Here is a 26034-nt window from a genome sequence, read left to right as displayed (position 1 = left end):
AAAAATAAATGTCGCAGCATCCAGACTAAAGAGCAGCAAAATAACTGACAAAACTGATGAAATAAATCCAATTCTAGTCCTCCTTAATATCATAACAAATTATTATCTGCTAAAAAATAGAAAAGTCGGGATAGTGAAAGAATGCTATTTTTGTATACTGTACTTTCCGGAGACTAAAACTCTCTCAAGTCCTACTTATTAAAAAAAGCTCATGTAATGCAAAAAATAAATTCCCTGTCCAGGGAAACTACTGCATCACAAACATTCCAAGTAACCTGAGAACAGTCTGAAAATATGAACACAATCAGTTTTACAACTCGTACAGGATCAGAGTATCAAACAGAAAGGACATACAATCCTTCACAACTTCATCTCAATGCTTGTAGCATAGCTGGCATTCTTTGATTTTTATGGTGTATTCTCTAATAGAAACATTTTCTTCAGACAGCATCAACACTTATAGGCTAGGCAACTTCAGCGCTAAACTGTGGTATTTCTCCCTCAGGATCTTAACTACACAAGCAAATGGCATACAATTTTTTGAAGAAACATGAGCGAGTCTAACTCTTATTATATCAGTGTTGCTTCGTAACCACACCATAACATAATTTCCTCTTTACACTGCTCTTCTTGTATTAGAAAAAAGTTTCTTCCACTATGAATTGCTGAAATAGTACCTCAATACTATTCTAAAGCATCTAAAATGCACATGCCAAGTGTCATTACATCATTATACAAGTTTTATCACAGTATGTAAAATAAATTAAAATTGTGAAATTAATGCCAGATTTAAAAGGCTCTGACATCCAAAACAATCATTAATTCCAGAACTGAATGCTGCTCCAATAGACTGACTGAAATTCTGAAGCTCAACAGACAAAAAGTGAAAGTCTTTTTAGTATAGGAACTGAAGTGGTAAACTAAGCAGTCATGAAACTATGCTAGGACATGGTAGCTAGCTTATTACACTGCCTGGGTATTACATATATCGAAATGTAATGCTTCACAACATCCCACTGCCTGGCACTTAAACCACTAAAGTAATACAAGTCTGTTTCTGAGAATGGTGACACACAAAAAATAAGATTAACAAAAACAACAGCTTACCAAAACTGCATTTTTTTCTTCCACTACGCTAGTAGATATACTGAAGGAGCAACGAGAGTAAAATAATAACTCGCTTATCATGGCTCCTGATTTTGAGAATTAACAGGTTACTGGATACTCACAGATATGCACTTCCTACAGTTCAAATACGTGGATAAGTGTACTACATTACAGTCAAGTCTAACAATCATCACTTTTAAATGGAATTTCTTGAGAAAACATCCGGGTTTACTTACTATTTCTGTAATCCCCCCAAGTTTGCCTGTGGGAAGCTTTGGTCTGGAAGTAGGCCTAGGTGGTGGCACTATAGCGCCTGCAGCAAGGGGTGTTGTAGGTCTGCCAGGTGCAGAAACTGTTGAGAGAAAAAAGTCTACATGTGAAGACAGAAACAGCTGCCAACAGTTCTTAATTATCAAAGCATAATCACACTTTCTTGTTTTTTTCAATTTCAGTGCATTTGGAAAACTACCCCCTCAAAACAGAAATTAAACTTCTAGTAATTATGCACAGCCATGTTACCTGCATAAAGTTCAAACTTATACCACAGCATTTATGAAAAGCAAGTCATTCTATTTATTCTACCCAATCTGCCGTCACTACTTTGCCAGTATATAATCCAGCTGTCTCTATCATTACACCAGACCTACGCAGTGGAAACAGAAACTTGAGGACAAGTTAAACAGAGTTATACCACAACATTAGAATATGATCTAAGTTTCTGTAACTGTGGCCTCCTGACATAAAAACAAGGGACATTTTTTTTTTAATTCTGCACTGGAGCAACCAGAATCTGCAGTACAATTTGTAATGTGTGTTCATTCCTGAAGACAGCCTTGATTCCCACTTTCCCATGGAATGACTATGTCCACTGCACCCCCTTACTTTAACAAACTCCAGGATCTTCATTCCTGAAGACAGCCTTGATTCCCACTTTCCCATGGAATGACTATGTCCACTGCACCCCTTTACTTTAACAAACTCCAGGATCTTCATTCCTGAAGACAGCCTTGATTCCCACTTTCCCATGGAATGACTATGTCCACTGCACCCCCTTACTTTAACAAACTCCAGGATCTCTGCACCTCACTAAAAGGGAATTCACTCCTGCATTACCCATAATCGAAGGCAGCACATATTCTTCCAGAAAGTCTAAAACTGTCCATAGAAAAGGTGGACTACTATCCAACAATAATCCAGATTTCAGATACAATCTTCACAATTCTGTCATATGTCTTGAATACTGAAGAAAAAGTCACTGTGACTCTGCAGAAGAAACATTTACAACAAGTTAGACTCAAAGCAGCAATGCGTATACTTTAATGCAAGACAATTATATGTGCAGGTTTATCTAAGCGGCAATGCCATCCACCAGTTTTTTTCTCTCAGAGGAAAGCAGACTTTTTAATGGAGATAGAATAAATAAAGAGGATGAATTACATGCCATAAACTTTAGTTATCCTTAACATAACATAGCCCTCTTCATGCAGAAGAGGGAAGACAGAGAGAGATGGCTACAGAGAAGCCTAGTCTCAGTATTACACTCTATGGTGAAGACGGCTCAAGAATATTAAAAACTATGTTTCATGAAAAGGTGTGAAAAAAACAAGACACAGAAAAGTTGCATTCAGTCCTAACTCTTGGGATATTATGGGAGGAGGGGGTTGAAAAGTACAGGCTAAGAGTGGGACAACTAGAACAGAAAGTCACTGATGCTGGTCTGAGGTATGTCAGATAACTGAAAGCTATCCAGAGAAAAGTTTTTTAATTCATTTTTCCATATGGTGAGACAGACACAGTAGAAACTCAGGCAAGGAGTAGACTGTGTCCTAATAATGTAGGGCTGCACAACACAAAGTCTAAATGTCTGTTAGCTCACTACACAGCAATGATATTTAAGAAATTCAGCTAATGAAATCTGTTAGCCAAGATGTACTGAGAGATGCAAAAAAATGAATTTCCTTGATGCCTTTTATCCTGTCAAATAATAAATTAATAATAATAAATATATTACATTGTGTGCTAACTGTTGGGATTTCTTCATCTGATATCACTACATCTGCTCAGTTCTGAAGTCTCATCTGGTCACACAGTCAGAGCTCAGAAATGGTCCGAATGGAGAGAGAAGTAATCAAGCAAAGGAGAAGTACTGCTGAAACTGAATTCATCCTCAAGTCTTGCTGAGTAACTTCATGAGGTAGACCCTGTTTTTCATAAAATCTCAACAAGACAACACTGATATATAGACTGTATTTATATAGCATACATCATGGACAGAAGTAGGTCAAAAATTAAAAAAAAAAATAGCTGGGTGCACAAGACCCAGAATAAAAAAGTGCCCAATCATGGTAGGTGCACTGGTGTCAGGACTGGACAAAAATGACAGTGTACAATCCTCAAAATACGGAAACATTCCTACAATGAGGCTAGGCTAGGCCCAGGGGGTGGATGGCCCCCCCTGTTGTAGAAGGAAGTAGCAGTCCACAAAAATCAGAAAAAACTGATAGGCTAAAGAATAGCCATAAAGACAACAGAGTGGACTATTCAGTATAAGAAAGAAATTATGTAGTGTTACTATTATGTAAAAAGCCCAGAATTTCCAGACACAAGATATAGAAAAAGATTGAGAGAGAAATTAGAGGAAACAAAAATGATTCCACAAGAAAAACTGTCAGAAACTTCAAATAAAAAAACGTGTTCATTAATACAACAAATTTGTGAAAAACAATATACAGAACTAGAAACTTTGATCTGTTTGGAAAAAAAAGCATCTGAGAGAGTGCGAAAAAATAAACAAAACTTACAGATTTTTGAAAAGTATAAAAAAGAAATATGGACTTAGGAAAGAAAGACAGATTTGATATGATGAAATATTTATGCAAAAGCGAAAGCCAAATTAACCAATATAAAGAAGGCAGCCCCAAAGATATTCAAAGAGAAATATAGGCAAAGGCATCCAGATATGGAAAATTTCACAATAAAAAGTAACATCACAAAGAAGGAATATAGAAAAGGAGACTAGTAAAACAAAAGTTAAAAAAATAGAAGTTGAAGTTATATAGTGCCTGCGAAGTGAAGGATTTGATGAAGATGGTCTAACACAGGTTACATCACAGCATGATGGAACGAGTCACAAAAGTAAGGAGAAGCAGGAAGATCAGAAAACATCTGAAGAAGAAATATGGACATGGGAAAGAACATGAGATTTAACATGGTGGACTACTATCCAACAATAATCCAGATTTCAAATTCCAAAGGAGAAAGCAAAATTAATCAATACAAAAAGAGCAGCACCAAAGAGATTTGAAGAGAAATACAGACAAAGGAATCTAGATGTGGAAAACTTTACAATACAAAAAAGAAGAAGACAAAGAGGGAAAGTAGAAAAGGAGATTAGTAATGGAGAAGTTAAAGAAATAGAAACTGAGGTTATGGTGTACCTGCAAAGTAAAGGATTCTGTACAGAAAATCTAATTCAGAAAGCAATGGACCTCCAATTTAAGGGGAAACCAGTACAACAGGAAGCAATTGGTCAGGTGCCATATTAAGATATTTTGGAGCCTTCCACAGGAAACCAGTATAAACATTCATTTGAAGCTGGACAGCAAGGGAAGGAACAGAAAATTGTGGAAATTCTGATGCAGTCAATGTTGAGAAGTGATAGGCCAGTGAGTTCCCATATAACAGGGCAATGGATGGCACAGGATGAAATTGAACAGAATGTGCCACAGGAAGGTGCAATATTACTTTCTGTGGAATGCCCGCAGGAAATGGAAAACAAAAAATGTGCCCTCAGTTTAGAAGAAAATGAGCTAAGAGGAGAGTTGCTTGATTTAATAGAGATAGACATATTAAGATCAATGAAAGAAATAGACTGCAGAAGGGCAATAAAACTCAGAGTCAAAGGTTTGATAAAAACAAATGAACACAGTAATTAGGACTGTCCGTAGAGATCCATGCAATATAACAGAAGTAAACAGGATATATTACTGAGCTGCTAAATTAAGAACTGATAAAGTTCTACCACAAGAACACAGGGTAGTGAGGGAAAAGAAGGGGAGAAATTAAATACTATCATGGAAGTATCAAATACAGCAAACTATAAAGCAATTAAGACAAGAAGTGTCACTGTTAGAAGAGTACAGAAGAGGGAACAGATCAACAAAAATACTTAGAAAGATAGACGAGATAAACGCAATGTGCAGTATTAGAACAGTTCAGGATCTGTCATATACTATCACAAATAAACTGAAAATTTTAGCAGAGGCGAAAAAACTTAGAACATATGCAGATAAATATAAAGGAAAAGTACAAGCCACGGTGGTGCAGCGGTAGCGTTGTCGCCTCACAGCAAGAGGTTCTCCCGGTCGATTCTCAGCTGGAGCGCCTTCTGTGTGGAATCTGCATGTCCTCCCCGCAGTCGAGTGGCATTCGAAAGACATGCGTGAATGGGCGTGCCTTCGTTGAAGGCTGGGCGTCGAGCTGGCACCTCGGCACTGTAAAAATCTACTGCCAGTCATCAGTGGACCGGAGTTCCGCTGTGGCGACCCCTAACCGAGAAAAGCCGAAAGAAGAACAACAACAAAATATGCAATTTACTGATGACACCAAAAAAGTTTTATAGAGAACTGGGAAACAAGGTAAAAAGAACTGAAAGACCACCAAAAAAAGACAAAGTAGATTTTGGAGAAGTACTTATGAAGATCCTGTGGAACATAACAACGATGCTAAATGGATAGAAGAAGTTAAAGAAAGAATAAGAAGTTTAAACGTACAGGATATGAAATGGGATGAAGTAACAGCCAGAGAGAATGGAACAGGATATGAAATGGGATGAAGTAACAGCCAGAGAGAATGGAACAAAGTTAAGAAAAGCCTCTAATTAGAAAACCTCTGGCCCAAATGCAGTACCTAACATTTGGTTAAAAGTATTAACATCTTTGCATGAAAATTTAGCCAAGACTAAGAACTCTTTATATTTGCATCCTGAACAGACACCATCATCCTGGCTAACAACAGGAAAAACAATCCCCCTACTTAAGAGTGAACCTGCAAGCTGCCCTAAAAATTATAGAACAATAACTTGCCTTTTTACAACACATAAACTATGCCGACAGAGTTTATAGTCATTTAGAAGAAAACTCAATTATGGCAGTAGAACAAAAGAGCAGTAAAAGAAAGTCATATGGAACAAAGGATCATTTGTTGTTAAAGTCATAGTGGAGAAAAGTAAAAAGGGGAAGAATATAAAATAAAAGCATCTGATAGTATCCCACATTCATGGATAAAAGAGTGCTTAAAAATGTATAAGATACACCCTACACTGATTGAATACATTACAGTGACCATGAAACAGTGGCAGACTACTTTTCAATTAAGCCATGATAATGGACAAACTATTATTCCAGGGATAAAAATTCAAAGTGGGATATTCCAGGGTGACTCTGTCACTGCTGCTATTCTGCCCGAAACCCATTAAGATGTCTACATAACAGCTTAGGCCATGGCCATAATTTGGTTCCTAGAAAACAATAAAATGTAAATATTTATATTTTGTCGATTTAAAACTGTACAGCTCGTCAAATGAGGAAATGAAAACACAACTGCAAGTTGTCAAAACATTTTCAGATGATATAAGAATGTCATTTGGTCTTGACAAATGTGCAAAAGCAACCATTAAAGCTGGAAAACTGCAACAGCAAGAAAACATCAGTTTGGGACAGGAATGTGAAATAAAAGAACTTGAGCAAGAGGGAGTGTATAAATATTTGGGAATTGATGAAGGATCAACAATAAAACATGAACAAATGTGAATAAAGCTTAGCAAGGAATACTTTAGAAGACTTAAATTCATCCTGAAAACAGCATTGACATCTAGGAACAAAATCCAAGCTATAAACCAATTTGCTCTTCCTGTCCTAACTTACAGTTTTGGAGTGACTGACTGGCCTCAAAATGTGTTGGAGAGATTAGATAGGAAAACAAGGATGTTTCATGCTCACCAAATGATTTATAAAAATCAGTGCATACCTAGATTATATATTCTCCGTTCAGAAAGAGGGATGGGCCTCCTTGAAATTGATTACATGTATAGATCTGCAACCGTGGGATTCTACACACATCTGCTGACCTCACAAAACACAAATGTAGTGAAAGTTTTGAAACATGATGAGAATAAATCTAAGACGACTTCCCTGTTTAGTCTTAGCAGAAGCATATCAGTGTCAAGCAGGAATGGTTCACAGGTTCGTACTAGGCTAACGGCCCTGGTGCCTATATAAGCCTAGCCCAAGAAGATTTCCTGGCATCATGCCACCCAAAGTTAGTTCCCAGCACCCCTGTCAAGCAACGCTATTGAAGTGATCCCCGGGGTGAACTTCCTATTGCCCATCCACTCGTCAAGATTTCTCTTAAAGGGGGCCAGTGAAGTGCTCTGCTTGACGTGAATGGGAAGTTTGTTCCAGAGTATGGGAAGTCTCTGGGTTAGGAACCTGTCCCTCCAGCATGTGCTATTTATTGTGGTAATGAGGTTTATGTTCCTGGAGCGTGTGGCATGGAGGGACTGGGATTTCTTTAGGTGTAGCATATCTAGCAGCTCTAGGTCAGACATGGCTTTGTAGGTCAAGCAGAGATCACCTGTAAGTAGGCAATAAGAGACAGAGTATAGCTGGAGTTTTTGAGTCTGTCTGTAAAGGGCATGTGTCTAAGGCCTAAGATCCTCTTAGTGAGGTATTTTTGTGGCCTTTCCAGTTGTTGTAGGTGTCTAGTGAGGTACATACCAAATGGGACATTGTATTCTATAACAGATCTAATGAAGGACAAGTAGAGAGGGAGTATGACCTCTTTCTTCCTGGATGAGAAACCTTTTGTAATGAAATGTGCCACATAGAAGGACTTTCTGACTACAGTGGCAATGAGAAGGACTTTCTGACTACAGGGGCAATGTGGTTATCAGTGGAGAGGTTGCTGTCGACCTGTGTCCCCAGGTCTCTTATCACACCTTCGGTGTTTAGTGGACTATCTCCTATGTGGTGGTTCATGGGCACCAAATTTTTCCCAAAGGGAATGGCAATGCACTTTTTGGCATTGAGCTTAAGGCCATGGTTCTGTCACCAGTCATTGGTGTCACTGTCGGTGAGGCCTTTTTGTAGAATGTCTACATCAGTTGCAGAATCAATAATGGCTCCCAGTTTGCAAACATCTGCGAACATGGACAGCCAGAGTGCCTTTGTGTTGGCTTGAACTTCAGAGAAGTAGATGCCAAACAGGACAGGACCTAGGACCGATCCTTGTGGGATACCACTTGTAACTGGTCAATAGTCAGATTTGGAGTCTGCTACTTTCACAGTGTAGGTTCTATCAGTGAGCCAGTTGGCAACCCATCTTATGACATAGGGGTTTATGCCTAATTTAGTGAGTCTATCTATGATTACTGAGTGAGGGATGGTGTCAAAGGCCTTGCCAAGATCTAGGTAGGCTGTGTGAATTACCGTGCCCTCATCCACAGCTCTGGTGACAGACTCGAAGAAGTTTATCAGGTTGAGCAGGCATGATCTACCTTTCACAAACCCAAACTCTGTGGGGTCCAGAGTTTGGAGATTCCCTATGCCTTATTTATAAGGTCCATGATGATGCGCTCCATAGCCTTACATATCAGACTCGTAAGACTAATGGGGTGGTAGTTCCCAGGGTCTGTAGTCGCTCCCCCTTTGTGGAGTGTGATGACCGTAGCAATGCACTATTCGGTAAGAACAGAGCCTGAAATGATGCTGTGATTGAACAGGGTACTCAGGTGTGGTGCCAGTTCACTTTGTAATGGAAATCAAACCACAGGTAGATAAAAATCAGGCAGCAACTGAATGTGCTTCCAAAAAACAAAATAAAGAATATAAGGTGAAGGACCAGATGAGAAGGCAATAAATGTGGAAAATGCATAAATATAGTTCCAAGTACAGAAAACTTCTGGAAGAACCTCATGTTGATCAGGAACGGATGCAGGAATGGTTAAAGAGAGGTGAATTCAAACCAAGAGATGAAAGTTTAATATTGGCGGCACATGATAGTGGGCTACGTGCATGTTAGTTTACAAAGTCCATTGAACATGTGGGAGAAACAGAAAAATATATGTTTTGGTTGTGACATACTAATGGCAGAAGGACTGTACACTGAAAGGCATAATAATGTGGTAAGACTGCTACACTGGGAATTGTGCAAACATTATGGTACTGAAGTGGCTGAAAAACAATGAAAACATGAGCCACACAGCATCAAAGAAAATTATGAAGTCTACATTACATGGGATCATTCACTACCAACAGTTCAAAAGATAGATGCTAGAAAACAAGATATAGTGGTCCATGAAATGAAGACAGAAGTAGCATTGATCATTGAAATAGCCAGACCCAGTGACTACAGTGTCTTGCATACAGAGACAAAGTCATAAAATATCAGGATTTGCAGGCAGAAACAAGATCAATGTGGAAGAAAGATACCCAGACAGTTCCAATATTAGTAGGAACAACAGGTCTTATTAAAAAAAAAAAAAATCTACAAATCATATTTAGATATGTTACCAATACATGTGACTCCATACAAATTGCAAGAGGAGTCATTACTGGGCACATTGCGGGTGCTGCGAAGAGCACTTCTGACTGACATCAAAGACTGAAACAATCTAATTTCATGAACTTTAATCATACTTTAACTTAGGAATGGGATCCATTCCAGTCATGGTATTAGAAACCAAAAAGATTTGCAGAAATTAAAAAAGGCTCACAAACTGCATAACACTATCCTTTGGGAAGTCAACTACCTCTGCAAACCTCTCAACCTCTCAGCTCAAGAAATCTGGACAAAGCCATAAATAATCAGGGGAAAAAGGCCGAAAAATAGGGACACTTTTTAAATATTCTTAAAAATGTAGAAAGTTGATACAATAACAAGTTTTGCATTAACGTGAATTTTCTGAAGTTTATGAAGTCTAAAAGTCAAATATCTGTCAATATTTTCTGACTTCAATCCTCAACACTTTGTCAAAGATTGGCCAGAAAAACAAAATGTTATGAGGAACAGAATGAAAATAAGAGGCAAAAATCTGGACAGTAGTGGAGAGGTATATACCTCTGATAATACATCCCAAAAAGAAGTACCAGTACTCAGGGGATATGTGTAGAGAGTAATCTGACTTTTGACCAAAATGTGTCTATGGTAGTAAGGAATCCATTCTATGTTGCTCAACCTATAAGCAAGTGTCTGGCATCGAGGTCCAAGGAAATCATCATTTTACTGTACGCAGTCCTCACTGGATCCATCACTGAGTACAATACCCCCTTCAGTGTGTACCTGGCCAAGCACGTGGAACAAATGGAATGTCTACAGAAGTTCCTCAATAAAACAAAATAGGATGTTGAAGACATGTCTTATGCGGATTACCTCAAAGCCCTACGCCTAGACTCTGTCTCCTTACAGACTGTTGAGAGGTGATCTACGTCTGACATACATGGCATTGCAGGATCCCGCACTAAAAGACCTCTTGCATATTCTCAAAACAAATATCATCAGAACTACCCGATCCAAAATCTTAAACTTTGCTTGCAACATAAAACTGACATGTTAGGGGGTACAGGTATGTGACTCAGACAATACCCCTTCTCTGGAACAGGCTTCCAATTCATGTGAAGCAGAGTTCTTCCATGATCCTATTCAAGCACAACCTGGACAAGGGGATAAGAATTCAGAAATTCACCCCTGGTCTGTCATCTATGTCTCTGATTCCTAGAGGCAACCTGTAAATGCTTGACCATACATGCCTTAGCTTACACCCCTAAAAATAATCTCTAGGGCACCAAATTTACTGGATAAATTTGAGATGCATGGTTAAGCTTTAAATGTTGCAACTGTTAGCCTAGTATACATGTACAAACCTTGGGAAAGCTCACTTCTAGCTGACATACATTGTGATGTCACTTGCCACATTAGCAGGTCATGCAAAGTCCCTGCTCTTCTTAGTGTAACATTTAGATATGCAAGACGGCCTAAATGAAGAGACGAGGAATCAGTTGCATATTGCTCATCAAGGATTGACATCAGAGTACAGTCAAAGAGAAAGGTATAGGGGAATCTTAAGTGAAAGACCTGTTCTGGTGGAGTTTTTGGTTTAATCTAGAACAGAAGCTGTTTTTAGTAAAGGGATAATTAGTAGGGCATATGAAACATTGCACGGTAACTATAAGAATCAATCAAAGGAGGTTAGAAAAGACTGGGAAGAGAAACCGGAAAAGCAATTTACAGGAGAACAACGGGAGGATATATGTATGGCTCCCAAGCATGTAACACAATACAGAAGGTTTAGGATCTTTGCTTGGAAGTGCTGACATAGATATTTTAATACCCTAAGGAAATGTCAAAGGATTTTTCCTGAGGCAGACAGCAAACGTTGGAAGTGTGATAGGGAAGGTAAATGGGAACATGTGTTCTGGGAGTGTAATGAGTTGGCAGATTTTAAAAGTTCCCTACAGAGTATTTTGTAAAAAAAATTGCTGTAACTAAGGAACTGGTTCTTCTGAGCTGGGGCACAGATCTGAATGGCACACACACAGTAAGGGCTTATTAAGCTTAATTCTGTTGGCTGCCACCCCCCTCCCCAAAAAAAGCAATTAACAGAAAATGGAAATTGAAGTCTAAACCAGCTGCATTTGAAGTGCCGAATGTTATAAAAGTGATAAAAGAAAGTACAATTGTGTACACTTACCATAAATGTAGATGATCGAGTGTATTCACTGTTGCAATCATCACATTTGGGTTATCTGCCTGCAGGTAGCCCTCAGCCGGCCTAATACCACAGTCTTTGGATTTCTGCGTCGGATGCTGTCGCTTCTTCCTTGACGTCAGGTCGTCAGGATTATAAAACATGCAGCTGACGCCATTACATCAGTTTTTCTTGCCCCAGATGTCAGGTGCCCCCACAATAGGAAGCAATTAAATGGTATGGTAAACCCCCATCAAAAAGCAAATACACAAGAAAAAATAAATATACTAACAAGAAGGAAAGGTACAGCCAAGAGAAGTCAGGGGGCTGGAGGGAGGTTAACCAGGACTGCAACAGTGAATACACTCGAACATCTACATTTATGGTAAGTGTACACAACTGTACTATGTTCTTCGTGTTTCACTGTTGCAGTCATCACATTTGGGTTGATTCCTAAAGCTAAGGAAGGGAGGAGGAAGTTAAAGAGCATTAGGGCCAGCTATTAAGCCCTGCAAGACTGCAGTGGCAAATTCAGCTCTGGATTTAGAAAAGATAGGCATGTGGTAATGCTTGGTGAAGGTATGTACAGAGCTCCAGGTAGCAGCTTCTAAGATATCCCTGGTAGGGACTCCTCTGAGAAATGCCGCAGAGGTAGATGCAGCCCTGGTGGAATGTGATCTTATCCCCTGTGGGATAGGTTTTCCATGGTGCTTGTAGCAGAAATTAATGCAATGGGTTATCCATTTATAAATGGTTTGCTTTGAAATGGCCTTCCCCTCTGCCCCTGCAGCAAAGCTAACTAGCAGCTGTTCAGAATTTCTGATAGGCTTAGTCCTGTCCAAACAGAATCTAAGTTGTCTGTACACGTCCAGACAGTGTAGTATTTGTTCTCCTTTGTTTTGTGGATTAGGGAAAAAACTAGGCAAATGAATGGACTGATTTAGGACCACAATAGACACCATTTTTTACGGGCATAAAGGAAGGATTAGTCATGAGGGAAATCCTGTCCGCATGGAAGATAATGAAAGGTTCCACTGCCATGAGAGCCTGTAATTCAGACACTCTTCTTGCTGAAGTGGTGGCTAGAAGGAAGGCTGTTTTCCAAGAAAGGAATTTGAACTCTGCTGTAGCAGCTGGCTCAAAGGGGGGAAGAGTGAGCTTTTCCAATATAAAGTTAAGGTCCTAGGCTGGAGTGGGAGCTCTCCTGGGGGGGGGGTCTTAAATTTTTGGCGCCTCTAAGGAATTGATTTAGCAAGGGGTGAGAGAACAGGGGTGGCTCAGTATTATAATGTGCTGAAATGGCAGAGGCATGAATTTTAATTGACGAGAAGGATAGGCCCTTGTGGAGCATTTCTGTTAAGTACTGTAGATTATGAGGTAAGCTGGGCACTATTGTGCCCATCCCCTGAGCCTGGCTCCAGGAACAGTATCTTTTCCACTTTTCAGCATAGGATTTTCTAGTACTAGGCCTCCTTGCCTCCAGAATGACATCCAGTACCTGCTTACTGAGGGATGCTAGAGGAGAGCTCAAGGAATTAGCAAGGCTGCAAGGTTCATGGTTTGAAGCTGAGGGTGCAGAATATGGCCCGCCTGCTGAGACAGCAGGGAAGGGGTCTGAGGCAGGTACCATGGTTGTAGCAGTGTCATACTGCACAAGAGGGGGTACCAGTGCTGGCATGGCCAGTCTGGTGCAATCAGTATTGTCCTTGGCTTGTCTTGTTTGACCTTTAGTAGAACCTTTGAGAGGAGAGGCAGAGGGAGAAAGGCATAAACCGAGAGGCTTTCCCAGGTAAAGGACAGGGCATCCACTTTCCAAGCTTGACTGTGGGGAGTTCTTGTGCAGAATTTGTTCAACTGGTAGTTCTGAGGGGAGGCAAACAGGTCTACCTTTGGAGTTTCCCATTTGTTCCTCAAGAGGTTGAATATTTTGGGTTCTAGTTCCATTCGTGTGGGTCCATGAGACTTCTGCTTAAGTCATCTGCCAGTGAATTTATTTTGCCTGGCAAGAATTGTGCTTGTAGGTGTACTTGGTAGCTTAAGGCTGTGTCCCACAGAGCCATGGCTAGTTTGCAGAGAGGGTATGAGTGGGTTCCCCCCTGCTTGTTTATGTACCACATAACTGTGATGTTGTCTGTCTTTACCAATAGTTGTCCTGGAAGAATACGGTCTTTTAAGGTTGTCAGAGCATTCCGTACAGCTAACATTTCTTTTTGATTGATATGCAGGTGCATCTGTCTCGGGTTCCATTTGCCCTGAATGCACTGCCCTGCCATGTGAGTCCCCCATGCATAGTCTGATGCATCTGTTTTTTAGGGTTTTGGCGGCAGGGGGCAGAGTGAAAGGGAGTCCCTTGTTGTGGTAGTAGGCCTCTGCCCACCAGAGGAACTCTGTCTTTATACAAGGAATTATAGAAATCATTGTTTCCAGGTCCTGAGAATGTTGACACCATAGGCTTTTTAGATACCATTGGAGATTCCACATATGCAGTCTTGCATATGGAATTAGTAGAATGCAAGAGGCCATGAACCCCAGAGCTTGCAGTATTTTCCTTGCAGATAGCTGGGGTTTTGTGGCCAATAGTTTGAAGTAGGTTGTCAAATAAACTTGTTTCTCCGGAGTGAGGAATGCCATCTGGGAAGTTGTGTTCAAGCTTGCTCCCAGAAATACAATCTGTTGGCAGGGTACTAGGTGAGATTTCTTTTCGTTGATGGTGTACCCCAGTGAGGTTAGAAGTTTCTTTACGAATGCCAGGTGTTGTAATAGCAAGTCCTGGCTTTCTGCCTGAATCAAACAATCATCCAAGTATGGGGAAATCTAAATATTTCTCTGCCTGCAAAAAGCAATGGCTGGAGCTAGACACTTTGTGAACACCCTGGGCGCAGTAGATAAGTCAAAGTGAAGTGCAGAGAACTGAAAGTGCATGGAGCCCACCCTGAAATGTAGGTATTATCTGCAGGATCCTCTTATTGGGATGTGCAGGTAAGCTTCCTTTAAGTCTAGGGTTGCCAGCCAGGCATCCTTGGCTAGCATAGGAAGTAGCTGTTGAAGAGTTAGCATTTTGAATTTTGGAACCACCAGAAAGGTGTTGAGAATAGAGAGGTTGAGGACAGGACGTCAGGAGTTGTCTTTTCTGGGTACCAGAAAAAGTCTTGAATAAAAACCATGTCCCCTTTGTTCTGCTGGGACAGGTTGAACAGCCCTGATACTGAACCTGCTGTTGGGCCTCCACCCATTGATTTGTGGGTAGGTCTGGCCAACCATTTGGGGTTGGTAGTGTGTGGAAGTGAAATCTGTATCCTTGGGAAACTATGTTCAAAACCCATTTGTCCTGGGTAATGAATTCCCAGTTTTTTGTATGCAGGGTGAGCTTTCATCCTAAGGAAGCAGGTAATAGAGCAGGGCTTGGAAGGTTTAAGGATAAGTCATTGTGCCATTTTTCCATAAGGGGGTGGCTTACTACTCCCTGCTTTGGAAGTGGGAGCCCCCCACTGCTTAGATCTGTGCGTAGTCTGAGACTGTAGCCTAGGTGGTCTGCTGTTCCTGGGTTTGGACTGAGAAGGCCTGGAAGGGACTGGAAAGGACCAGTTCTTTGAAGGCCAATGCCTACTGAATCTGGGAGGCTGTACTTGTAGGAAATCTTTAACAGTTTGCATAGCTTTAGCTTTTTCCTCCATCCTTTTGAGGACGACTTCTGCTTTGTTGCCAAAAATGCGGTCTTGGTTTAAGGGAGCATCCAGTAATTTAGGTTTAACATGATCTGGCAAGTTTTGTTCCTTAAGCCAAGCATGCCTTCTAAGTACAGACCCAGTGGCAGCAGCCCTGCAAGATGCTTCTAAAGCGTCAAAACCACATTGCAAAGTATGTTTACCAACTTGTTCAGCAGAATGTATTAAATCTTGCAATTCTTTGTGTTCAGCACAGTCAGGAATCAACATAATTTTCTGTTTAAGTAGTCCCATAACATGCTGCTGATACTTTAACATATGAAACTGCCAATTTAAAGCCCTAATGGCCAAAGTAGCAGAAGTGCATATCTTCTTACCCCATCTGTCCAAGGCTCTAGAATCTCTATCAGAAGGGGTAGGATTTTTGGCAGCAGTAGCCTTAATGCCTTTTGGTCCTTGGGAAATGGTCTCTGGATCCATTAAAGGATTCTTGAAGAGGAACTTGAGAGAGTCAGATAGTCTGTAGTACCTGTCAGATTTTTTGGGAGCTGGAGGTAAAGTGTTTAGGGTAAGGCTAGATTCCAAGAAAGCATCATCTAAAATGTCCAGAACAGGAGGGATAGCTGAAGGCCTGCGTTGAGGTAGGAGTAAGAATTCCCTAAGTCTCTTTTTGGACTCAGAGTAATCCTGGCTTTCCCAGTGGAAAGCTCCTTAAGAGTATGCAAGGTTTCACTGAAAGAAAAATCTTCTGGAGGGGAAGCAGAGGGAATGGAAACCTCTGCATCAGAATCCTCATAAGTAGATAAGGGCAAATCCTGGTAATCAGAAGGACTAGAAATATCAGATGCCTGATCAGAAGAATCAGAAAAAAAATCAGTTCTAGGTCTCTTAGAGGGGGAAGGCTGGCTTCCCCTAATTAAGGTAATAAGGTCTTCAGCCATTTTAAGCATTTGTTTTTGAGGCATATGGGCCTGAGCCTGCGGTTTGGTCGTTGGTTTTCTAGGTGTAGTGCGAGTTTTTGGTCTGGATGAAAACAATGGCATCAGTTTAATATGAATGTGCGTAGGCCTGAATACACCCTCAGAAGCCAGTGCCTGCACAGTGGCTCTGAACCCATCCAAGGTAGTGACATCTGCAGGTTCCATAGTCATAGAAGCATCTTGCAGCATACTGGACTCCGAATGGGTTTCACTAAAGGCCTGCGAATCTGAAGTAGCGGGTATCAGGGGCTGCAAAAGTGCCTCACTGAGACCGGCGGACTGGCGACTAGCTTAACAGAAGCGTCATCGGCAGTTTTGGACCTATGTGGTCTGTCTCTGTCTTTATCCTTACGTTTTTTGGAAGATCGGTAGTCAGATGGCTTAACAAAGCCATTTAAGAGGACACAGATAGAGTATGAAAGCAATTGGCTGCAAAAATAGCCCAACAACGAATAGTTCGGGCGTTGAACAAGGCACAAAACTGACAGCGAGGGACGCTGTGGTCTGGGCCTAAAGAGGGGATGCAGTAAGAATGAAAATCTCTATGAGGTATTTGCTTTCCACAGGTAAGACAATCCTTAACTTTTACTGACCTCAGTTAGAGGAAGAAAAAGGATCCCCAATGGGGTACTTATCTTTTTTGAAAACTTTGGGTCTGAAACTAGAAAACGAAAATTTCAGGAGTCAGCCGACCGGCACTTGCAAACTGCTTCTGCTTCGGGCACCATACGGCAAGAAACACTGGTGTAATGGAGTTGGCTGCATGTTTTACACCCCTGACGACCTGACGTTAAGGAAGAAGCGACAGCATCCGATGCAGAAATCCGAAGACTCTGGTATTCAGGCTGGATGAGGGCTACCTGCAGGCAGATAACCCACATGTGATGACTGCAACAGTGAAACACGAAGAACATCTGGGAAGAAGGAACTTCAGAAAAGGGAAGGAGCAAATTACATAGAAATAAATCAAAATTGTGGGAATAATACATGCAGCATAATGTTCAGGAGTTGGTGGAGGAGGAAGGCAGGAATTCAGAAATCTATGTAATAATGGACAGATGATAGCTACAAATGAAAAAAATGTGTGATATATAATGTATGTAAATAGAAAAATGTTAATATGGCTTTTCTTTTCTGGTAATGTATGTTTAACCATGTTTTAAGTGATAATTTAATAAAGGTGTTTAAAAAGAAAAGCAACCTGAAATGCTACAGAAGAATTAAAGATATTTTACAAATTTTATGAAAATGTGTAAAAACTAAAGAAATGAGGATATCAAGAACAAATGGAAACATCTGTGGAAGATTTAATTCTGCCAAAGTTGAGTAAAATAAGGCTCAACAATTAATAGCCAAGACAGGAAGACATAAGATAGAAACAGTGATGTATAATCAATTAGCAGGGAAGTCTCCAGGAACAGACAATATTCCTGTGGAGATCTGAAGTTAGGAGGAAAATGCTATTTGGAAGGATTTGTTTAGCACATTTTATTAGCAGCATCTGGGAAGAAAGAGGTGGTGGCCACGTTAACCAAAGATAGTAAAAGCTATTCAGGTCCAGTGTCATATAGTCCTCTTCAATTTTAAATCATGATTATAAATTATGTCTAATACTAGCTAAAAGGATGGCAATGATGCTGCTAAACACGACAGATATGAATTCATTTGTTTTTTGGACAGGACGCAAATATTTGACAATATTAACAAAACAATGACAATCCAGAAGGAAGAGGAGTGCAAAACACACACTTATTGTTGATGGGGCTTGATGCAGAGAAAGCATTCAACAGATTCATCTTGGATTAGTAGTGCAACAGTAGCTTTTGCTTTCCATGACAGAATTACAGGATTAATAAAGACTATATGAAGTTTTTATTTTTATTTTACATTTGTTGACCGGGCTAGTAAATAAAAAAATAATATATGAAGTGTTGGAGATTCAAAATTAAGGTAGGATGGTTCCTCTCTGACACACTGCATCTAACAGAGAAAACAGGCAGGAATACTCTCTTTCCACACTGTTACTTGCTTTATATTTAGAGCCTCTGGCAAAGAAAATAAGGGATTCAGAAATTCAAGGACATGACTGGTATGCTAATCAAGAAAAGTTAGTTTTATTTTGTTGCAGATTACATTACTTTGTACTTGATAAATGCAGGAAAGGACATTTCAGTGCTGAGGAACAGTCTGAATCAATTTCAGGTGTTTTGGGATGCAAACTAAATGAAGATAAAAATAAAGGCTGTGCCAGTACACTATGTATCAACACATGAACTGGTTCAGCAGTACCCATACTTGCAAAGCCATAATAAGATGAAGTGTTTAGTTGTATGAATTAAAAGGGATTCTGTTATTACAGCTAAGAATGTGTGAACAGAATACAATTCAAAAATTGAGGAATGGGAAATTCTTGACTATGGATATGGGATAGTAAAATGTAAGCAGTGAAAATGCTTTTAGTCCCTTTAGCCTTACATATAGGCCAGGCATATTTGTAACCACCACTTTGTGGATAATTAGTAATGAGTTCAGGTAATTTATTTGTGAGGTGAAGAGGGCAAAGGTTAAGTGGTATAAGCTGATTCTCCCCTGGTTTTAATGTTACCTGACCTGAATGGGTATTTGATAGGACTTTGGATAAAAGTCCTTTAAGACAATGTCAATAATCATACAGAATACTATATTCATTAAGTAGCAGAAAGTATTCTAAGAACTAAGCCAGTGGATGACTTGAGATAGGAGATCTTAACAACAGGGATGCCTGCAAGCAGAAGGTAAAAATGAGCCGGAATTTACCCAAAGAAATTAGCAAATGAACCAAGGTGCTGAAGGGAATAACTCAGGAGGGAAAGGTAACAGGGTGGGATGAGGCTAAACAGAAGTTTGGACTGCATGGTAAAGACTGCCTTCCCTATCATGGACTGATAACACAGTACAGGCAAAGAGAAAAGGATGGAGACTACTAAATGAAAGACCAGCTCTGGTAGAGTTTGAGTCTAGAACAGAAGTTGTTAAAAAGGGGTTATTAGTGGGGGTATAAAACACTGCCTGACAACTTTAAGAGTTAGTCAAAGAAGGTTTAGAAATGATTGGGAAAAGAGAATAGAAATGCAATTTACAAAGGAACAATGTGAAGAAATTTGTATGGTTCTCAAGTATGCAACAAAATCTAAAAAGTTTAGGATGACAGTATCTACACAGATATTTGGATACCATAAGCAGACTTCAGAGGATTTTTCGTCAGATAGAAAACAAATGATGAACATCTGATGAGGAAGACAGAGGTAATTGGGAATGTAATAATTTGCCAGATTTTTAAAAATTCCCTTTATAGTACTTTTTCAGAAATGTAGGAGGAGCAAATGTTTGTAACAAAATAACTCTTGAGTTGGGATATAAGATTCTGAACTGCCTAGACAATTTAATGCTATCGGCAGAAAAAAATACTAGAAAATGGAAGTGAAAATTTAAACCAGTTGTAACTGAAGTACTGATTATTGTGCAGAGCTAAAATAACTGGGGATGTGAAGGAGAAAATAACACAGAAATAAACAATTTGTGGAAACAATACATGCATAATAATTCTTAGGAGGAGGAGGAGTGAGGTTTAAAGGAAGGGAGGGATTAAACAAATAACATATGTTCAGCCAAATTACATTTTTTTAAAAAGAAAATATAGGTACACTGCATGAGGATATAAATAAAATGATTACTTTGGTTTTGTTTTCTATTAATGTATTTGTACTCTCGTCATTTCTTCAAACAATGACTTAATAACAAATATAAAGGGAACCTGAGCTTCGTATTGCAGTTGCATGATGGTACTAAGATCCCAAACATTAACCTGAAGAATATCTAAAAAGAAAAAAATAGAGTAAACCCAAAAGCAGTTTGGCCAGCAAGGTGGATTCATATGGTGAACAACTGTTGACCTTAGAATTCACCCTTCTTTTGCAGGAGAATGAAGTTTAAAAAAAAAAACGAAACACTGGGACCATCTACACAATTTCTATTCATCGTGATGAAATTCTAAAAGACAATGAGGTCTCAAATTATACAGAGGAACTATAGTGGAAAAGATCCCTAATGAGCAAACAATAATGGTCCAACTGTGCTATTTAAAAGAGAGAGGCAATTCCATGGCAGACATTACTCATCAGCTGGCAGCAGAAGAATCCAGGCTTCACATAGTGGTGAAAAGACAAACAGATGTGTAAGGCAGAGCACAGCGTAAAAGTATTTTGTTTCCCTGGTATACCTGAAAATACACAGGGAGCAAATCAAATTTAAGGGAAGGTAGGAACTGAGCAATTTATAGTTAGATTAAATGAAAATTTAAAAAGTACACTGCATGAAAATAAAACAAATGTTCATATGGTTTGTTTTCTTTTATTTTACTATATAGGTACCTACGTCACTTTTTAATGCTATGTTTAATAAAGATTTTTTTAAACAAGAGTATGCATATTGGATTCTTTATGCCACAAATGTTAAGATCTAAGTACTTGACCTAAATTAGTTACATTTTAAAACACATTCCCTTAAAGGACAGAATCTTACTTAACCGTTATGTGTTGGCCAGGGAAAATGGTTAAAATAAGTGACTCAAGTATCTTATGTGAATGAGACTTTTCTGCAGAAACTCAAGGAAAAAGGGCTGCTTTTCAATCTGTACTGATAATATGCAGCCAGAATAAATGGAAGACATGCTGAATACAGGCAGCACTTGTGCATGTTTTTCTTTCCAGTGGGTCTAATTTTAGTTCCCCAGAGGAAGCAGAAGGCAAAGATCAGACAACAACATCCAGCTAGTACCTCACAGATACTAAGTCAACGTGGCTCGGCAATACCCAAAGAAACTGCACTGGAGAAAGATTTTGACAGGCAGACCAAACGGGGATGAACATTACCAAGTTTTTTTAAAGTAAGGATTAATTTAAGCATACATCATCTGGTTTAATGAAAAAGATTGTTTCATGAACACTTGACTACATGGCTGGACTGCCACACATATGCAGGAAAGGCCTAACACCATGATGGATAAAACAGGAATATTTTACTGGAGAGTACAGTACAGATGAGTAAGCTGCACTTATCTTAACGGTATTTGTTCAAATTCTTCACTGTTGCAGTAGTTTTATGGCTAATGAGTGGTATCCTGCCTACAAAACAACAACTGGCCAGCTTCACAAAGCTCTGGCTCCCTCCCATGCCTTCACTTCCACTGCTGAATGGACAATACCACAGGGGGAAGAAATCTTCAGGACTTTCTTGCTAAAACAGAGATAAGAGCACATTCGCCCGTAACCTCTAAAAGATATAAACAGTAACAAACCATACACCTAACAACTGTACACAGAAGTAGGTTAAGAGTGGGTGGGTATGGTAAGTGCAGCACTGAGGAATTTAAACATCAACTGTTATAGAAGTGCAACTTATACAACTGTAATATGTTAAATCACTGCTGCAGTAGCCTTTTGGCTATATGGGTTGATTACCAAAGCCTATCCAACCTGGGAGTAGGATGGATAAGAATCTAGGAGCCCCTGGACCATGGCCCTAGCAAAGCCAGTACTGAACCTGGAAACAAATCTAGTTTGTAATGCTTTGTAAAAGAATGTACACAGGACCAAGCTGCTGCCCCAACAATACCTTGAGTCTACCCATTTGAAACATGCCATTGTAGATGTCAAGGCTCTAGTAGAATGTGCCTTTATTCTGCCTGGAACTGATTTAACATAGTGGATATGACACAAGGCAATAAAGGAAGAAAACCATCTCAAAATAGTCTGTTTTGACATGGGTCGATCTTAGTCTCTTCATAAAAAAAAAAAGAAAAAAAAAACAGCTGATCTGCTACCCTAAAGGAGTTAATTCTTTCAAGACAGTACCTGAGCTGAATATGCACATCCAGAGTATGTATAATTATTTCTCCCTGTTTCTAGGAGGCATAATATGAAATACCACTTTAAGAAACTGTTTTATCAAAAACAGAGAAGAAAGGTGAGGATCCATGAGCAGACATGATAAAATGGCTGCAAGATGTACCTTGAATGAGGAGTAAAGACAAACCAGGGGAAAATAACACACAAATACTTGAGAGGTTCATTAACACCTGATGGGGCCCTGGTTATTCGTTACACACCAACTAGAAAATCCTTAAAAATTGCCAATATAAGAATCTATAGTAGTAGGCTTTCTTTCCCTCCTTTAGCACTTTCATGAAAGAGGTGCATAAAAGAAATCAAAACTGAATCATCTGGGCAGTTAGTTGAGGCTGTTTTAAGACTGGGTTGTATCAAATTCCCCCTCTCTTGTGTGAGTAGGTCCTGTCTGTAAGAAAGATTGTGATAATTGCCCTTTGCCAATTCTGTAATAAAGGAGAAAAAAATGCTGTTTTGGGCCAAAAGGCAGTCACCCCAATGATTTCTGGAAAGTCCTTCTGAATCTTCAGAACTACCCTGAGTATCACTGGAAAGGGTGGAAATGCATACAATATCATTCCCAACCATGGGAATGAAAATGGATCTGTTTCCCAGGCTTGTCTGCAAGAAGTTTTGGAGCAAATATTTTTCAGTTATCTGTTTGAATGGAGGCAAACAGATGTATTTGAGGTGTTCCACGCATCAACTCCCAGAAGACTCCATTTAATTTCTATTGTGAAGGTCTGCCTAGGTCCTGCTCAGCTTATCTGTCCCTATATTTTGCTCTAACAGAATGTAAGATACTTAAGAGGATTAAGGAATACTGTAGACCCACCTCCAATGCTATCACAGCCAGCATCCACAACGGGTTATGATCTGTTGCCCCACCTGCTTGCCTATATACTACATCACTGTGGTGTTGCCTGTAATCATATGAAGAGGTCCTTGGGACCAAAGATGATGAAGAGATTCTAAGGCATGGATCACAGCATACATCTCTGGCATTTATGAGCTCGTCTGTCTCACGAGTCCCACAGGCCTTGTGAATTTATCCCATATAAACTGTTCCCCAAGCAAAATTTGAGGCATCTTTAGTTAAGAAAGACGGGAGATCTGGATTTGGAGTTGTATGTTGTTTCCACCAGTGAAGTTCCTTTTTAACAAACCCCAAAACTGTAATCTGAAATTTCAAAGGATGGAGACGCTGGGTCAAAGTGTTTTTTTTTTTTTTTACTGAATTTTTTTCATATGAAACCTGGTCAGTGGATTCAAGAGGATCACAGAGGTCATGAGAATCCTGAGATATTCTCTTTCAGAAGTCTGTGACAGACTGGAAAAGCTCAGGAAAGTTTCCAGATAAAATCCACTTCAGAAAAACAATCCTGTATGACAGACTTAAAGAGGATTTTTTTGTACATTTTCCTGGAATCCCAGATTGCAAATAAGATATGAAACCGTTGTTGGGGAATATTGACATCTGGAAAGAGACTCTGCAAAAATAAGTCATCTAAATAAGGAATTATCTGAATGCCATCCAGTCTACAATGACCTTTGTCTGACTGTAGACACTTCGTAAACACACTTGGAGCTGAAGATAACCCAAACGGTAATGCAGAGAAAGTACAGTTGTGCAAGTACACTTACTACAACAGTAGATGTTTGAATGATCACTGCTGCAGTAGCCTAAGCCATATGTATTTTACCCTTCCAAGGATATAACAGCAGGCCAGTTGCCAAAGCTTCAGGATACCTTTCACATACTCAAGCCATTAGACAGTTCAAGCTGAACTTTCTAAAAGTCAGGTTTGGGTGTCAAGCCCTTCAGAGCTTACATGCCAACTAACAGAGGGAGGATGTGCCCTGAGAGGTAACAATTGGGAGTAATAGGACATGACTGTCCACAACCTAACAAAAGAAATTGAAAAATAAGGGGGATGGAGGGAACAGCTACTGCAGCAGTGATCATTTGATAATCTACTGTTATGGTAAGTTTATTTACACAACTGTACTATGTTCCTTATACTGATCACTGCTGCAGTAGCCTAAGCTATATGGGTAAATTACTCTAGCTTACTACATTTGGGAGGTGGAAACCGAAGAGGAAAGGTTCAGAAGCCCCAGAAGAAAGAGCCTGACTTAGACCTGGAGAAAGAATCAAGCTTGTAGTGCTTTGTAAAAGTCTGTACAAAGCATCACGTTGCTGCTCCTAAAACATTTCTAGAATCTAACCTTTTCCAAAAAGCATTAGATGAAGCCAAGGCTCATGTAGAGTGAGCATTGACCCAGCCTGGAACAGTTTTGTTGTGATGGAAATAATAAAAGGTAATAGCCTGAGACAATCGTTTGAAAACTCTGCTTGAACACCTGCCCATTTTTATTACCTTCACAAAAAATGAACAACAAATCTAAAGACCTGAAAGACTTTGTTCTGTCAAGACAGTACCAGTTTTCTGTGGACATTCAAAGTATACAGTATCCGTTCTCCCTTTTTGGGTTCAGGGAAGAAAACAGAGAGATGGATAGTTTGGCTTAAAGTAAACTTGGACACCACTTTAAGCATAAAAGTAGGATTAGTTCTCAAAGAAACCCTGCCACTGTGAAAAATGCGATAGGACTGAGCCACCATATGAGCTTGCAACTCAGACACTCTTCCTGCAGAGGTCAGAGCAACCAGTAAGATAGTTTTTTCATGTTAAGAATTTCAAGTCAGCCAGACGAGCTGGTTCAAATGGAGTAAGTGTTAGCTTCTCTAACACAAAATTAAGATCCAAAGAAGGACACAACAGTTTTCTCTGAAGCAAAACCCCTTTCAAATACATTATAACATGAGACTGCATGGGGGGGGGGGGTCCATGGCCAGACATGTTGAAATGGCAACAAATGAACCATGAAAGAGGACTAAAGACAGGTTATAGGAAAGCAACTCACATAAATATTGTAAAACCAGAGAAACACTAGCCCTGGTTGGGTGCTGATTATGTTGTTGGCACCAGCTAGAAAAACTTTTTCATTTGCTTACATATGATCTTCTGGTAGCAGGCTTTCTTGCCTCCACAAGTATCTGCTGCACATCCTCAGTAAACAGATGCCTAATAGAAATTAAAACCCTATAATCCAAGCAGTCAAATGGCATTGCTTGGGGTCAGGGTATAGGTTCATAGGTGTTTACTAGGCTAACAACCACAAGGGTCTTTTTAAGCCTAGTAATGCATCCCAAATCTCTGACAAGTTCTGATACCCTTGAAAAGTGTAAGCAGGGGTTTGGGAAATGAACCATTTACAGGTTATCTGTGCCCATTACAGACACAGGTGCCAAACCTGGGATGAATTTCTGGTTTCCCATCCAATTGTCCAAGCTGCACTTGAATTGGGTTAGGGAGGGACTCTGCTTCACATGGATGGGCAGCCTGTTCCATAGATGTGGTAGTCTCTGTGATACATAGCTATCTCTTCAGCAGGACTTATTTATATCACAGGCAAGGTTTTAAGTCTTTAGAACAGGTAATTCTGGTGCTGTTTACCTATTCATATAGTGTGTGTATGTGTATACATGTATATATATAAATAAAAAAAAAATATATATATATATATATATATGTGTGTGTGTGTGTGTG

At 39.7% G+C, this 26034-nt stretch overlaps 1 protein-coding gene across 2 annotated transcripts in view; it reads right to left on the bottom strand.

Moving 5' to 3' along the window:
- FCHO2 (FCH and mu domain containing endocytic adaptor 2) overlaps positions 1 to 26034 on the bottom strand; it is a 4043518-nt gene that overhangs the window by 1576134 nt on the left and 2441350 nt on the right. For both annotated transcript variants that reach the window (XM_044063938.1, XM_044063939.1), the window contains one exon: positions 1344 to 1459. In XM_044063938.1, coding sequence (XP_043919873.1) covers positions 1344 to 1459 — 116 coding nt within the window. The remainder of the gene's footprint in view (positions 1 to 1343; positions 1460 to 26034) is intronic.

The sequence above is a fragment of the Protopterus annectens genome, chromosome 2.part2, assembly GCF_019279795.1.
Source record: "Protopterus annectens isolate FY-2018-M chromosome 2.part2, PAN1.0, whole genome shotgun sequence".
NCBI lineage: Eukaryota > Metazoa > Chordata > Ceratodontiformes > Protopteridae > Protopterus > Protopterus annectens.
This window is presented reverse-complemented; position numbering and strand designations above follow the sequence as displayed.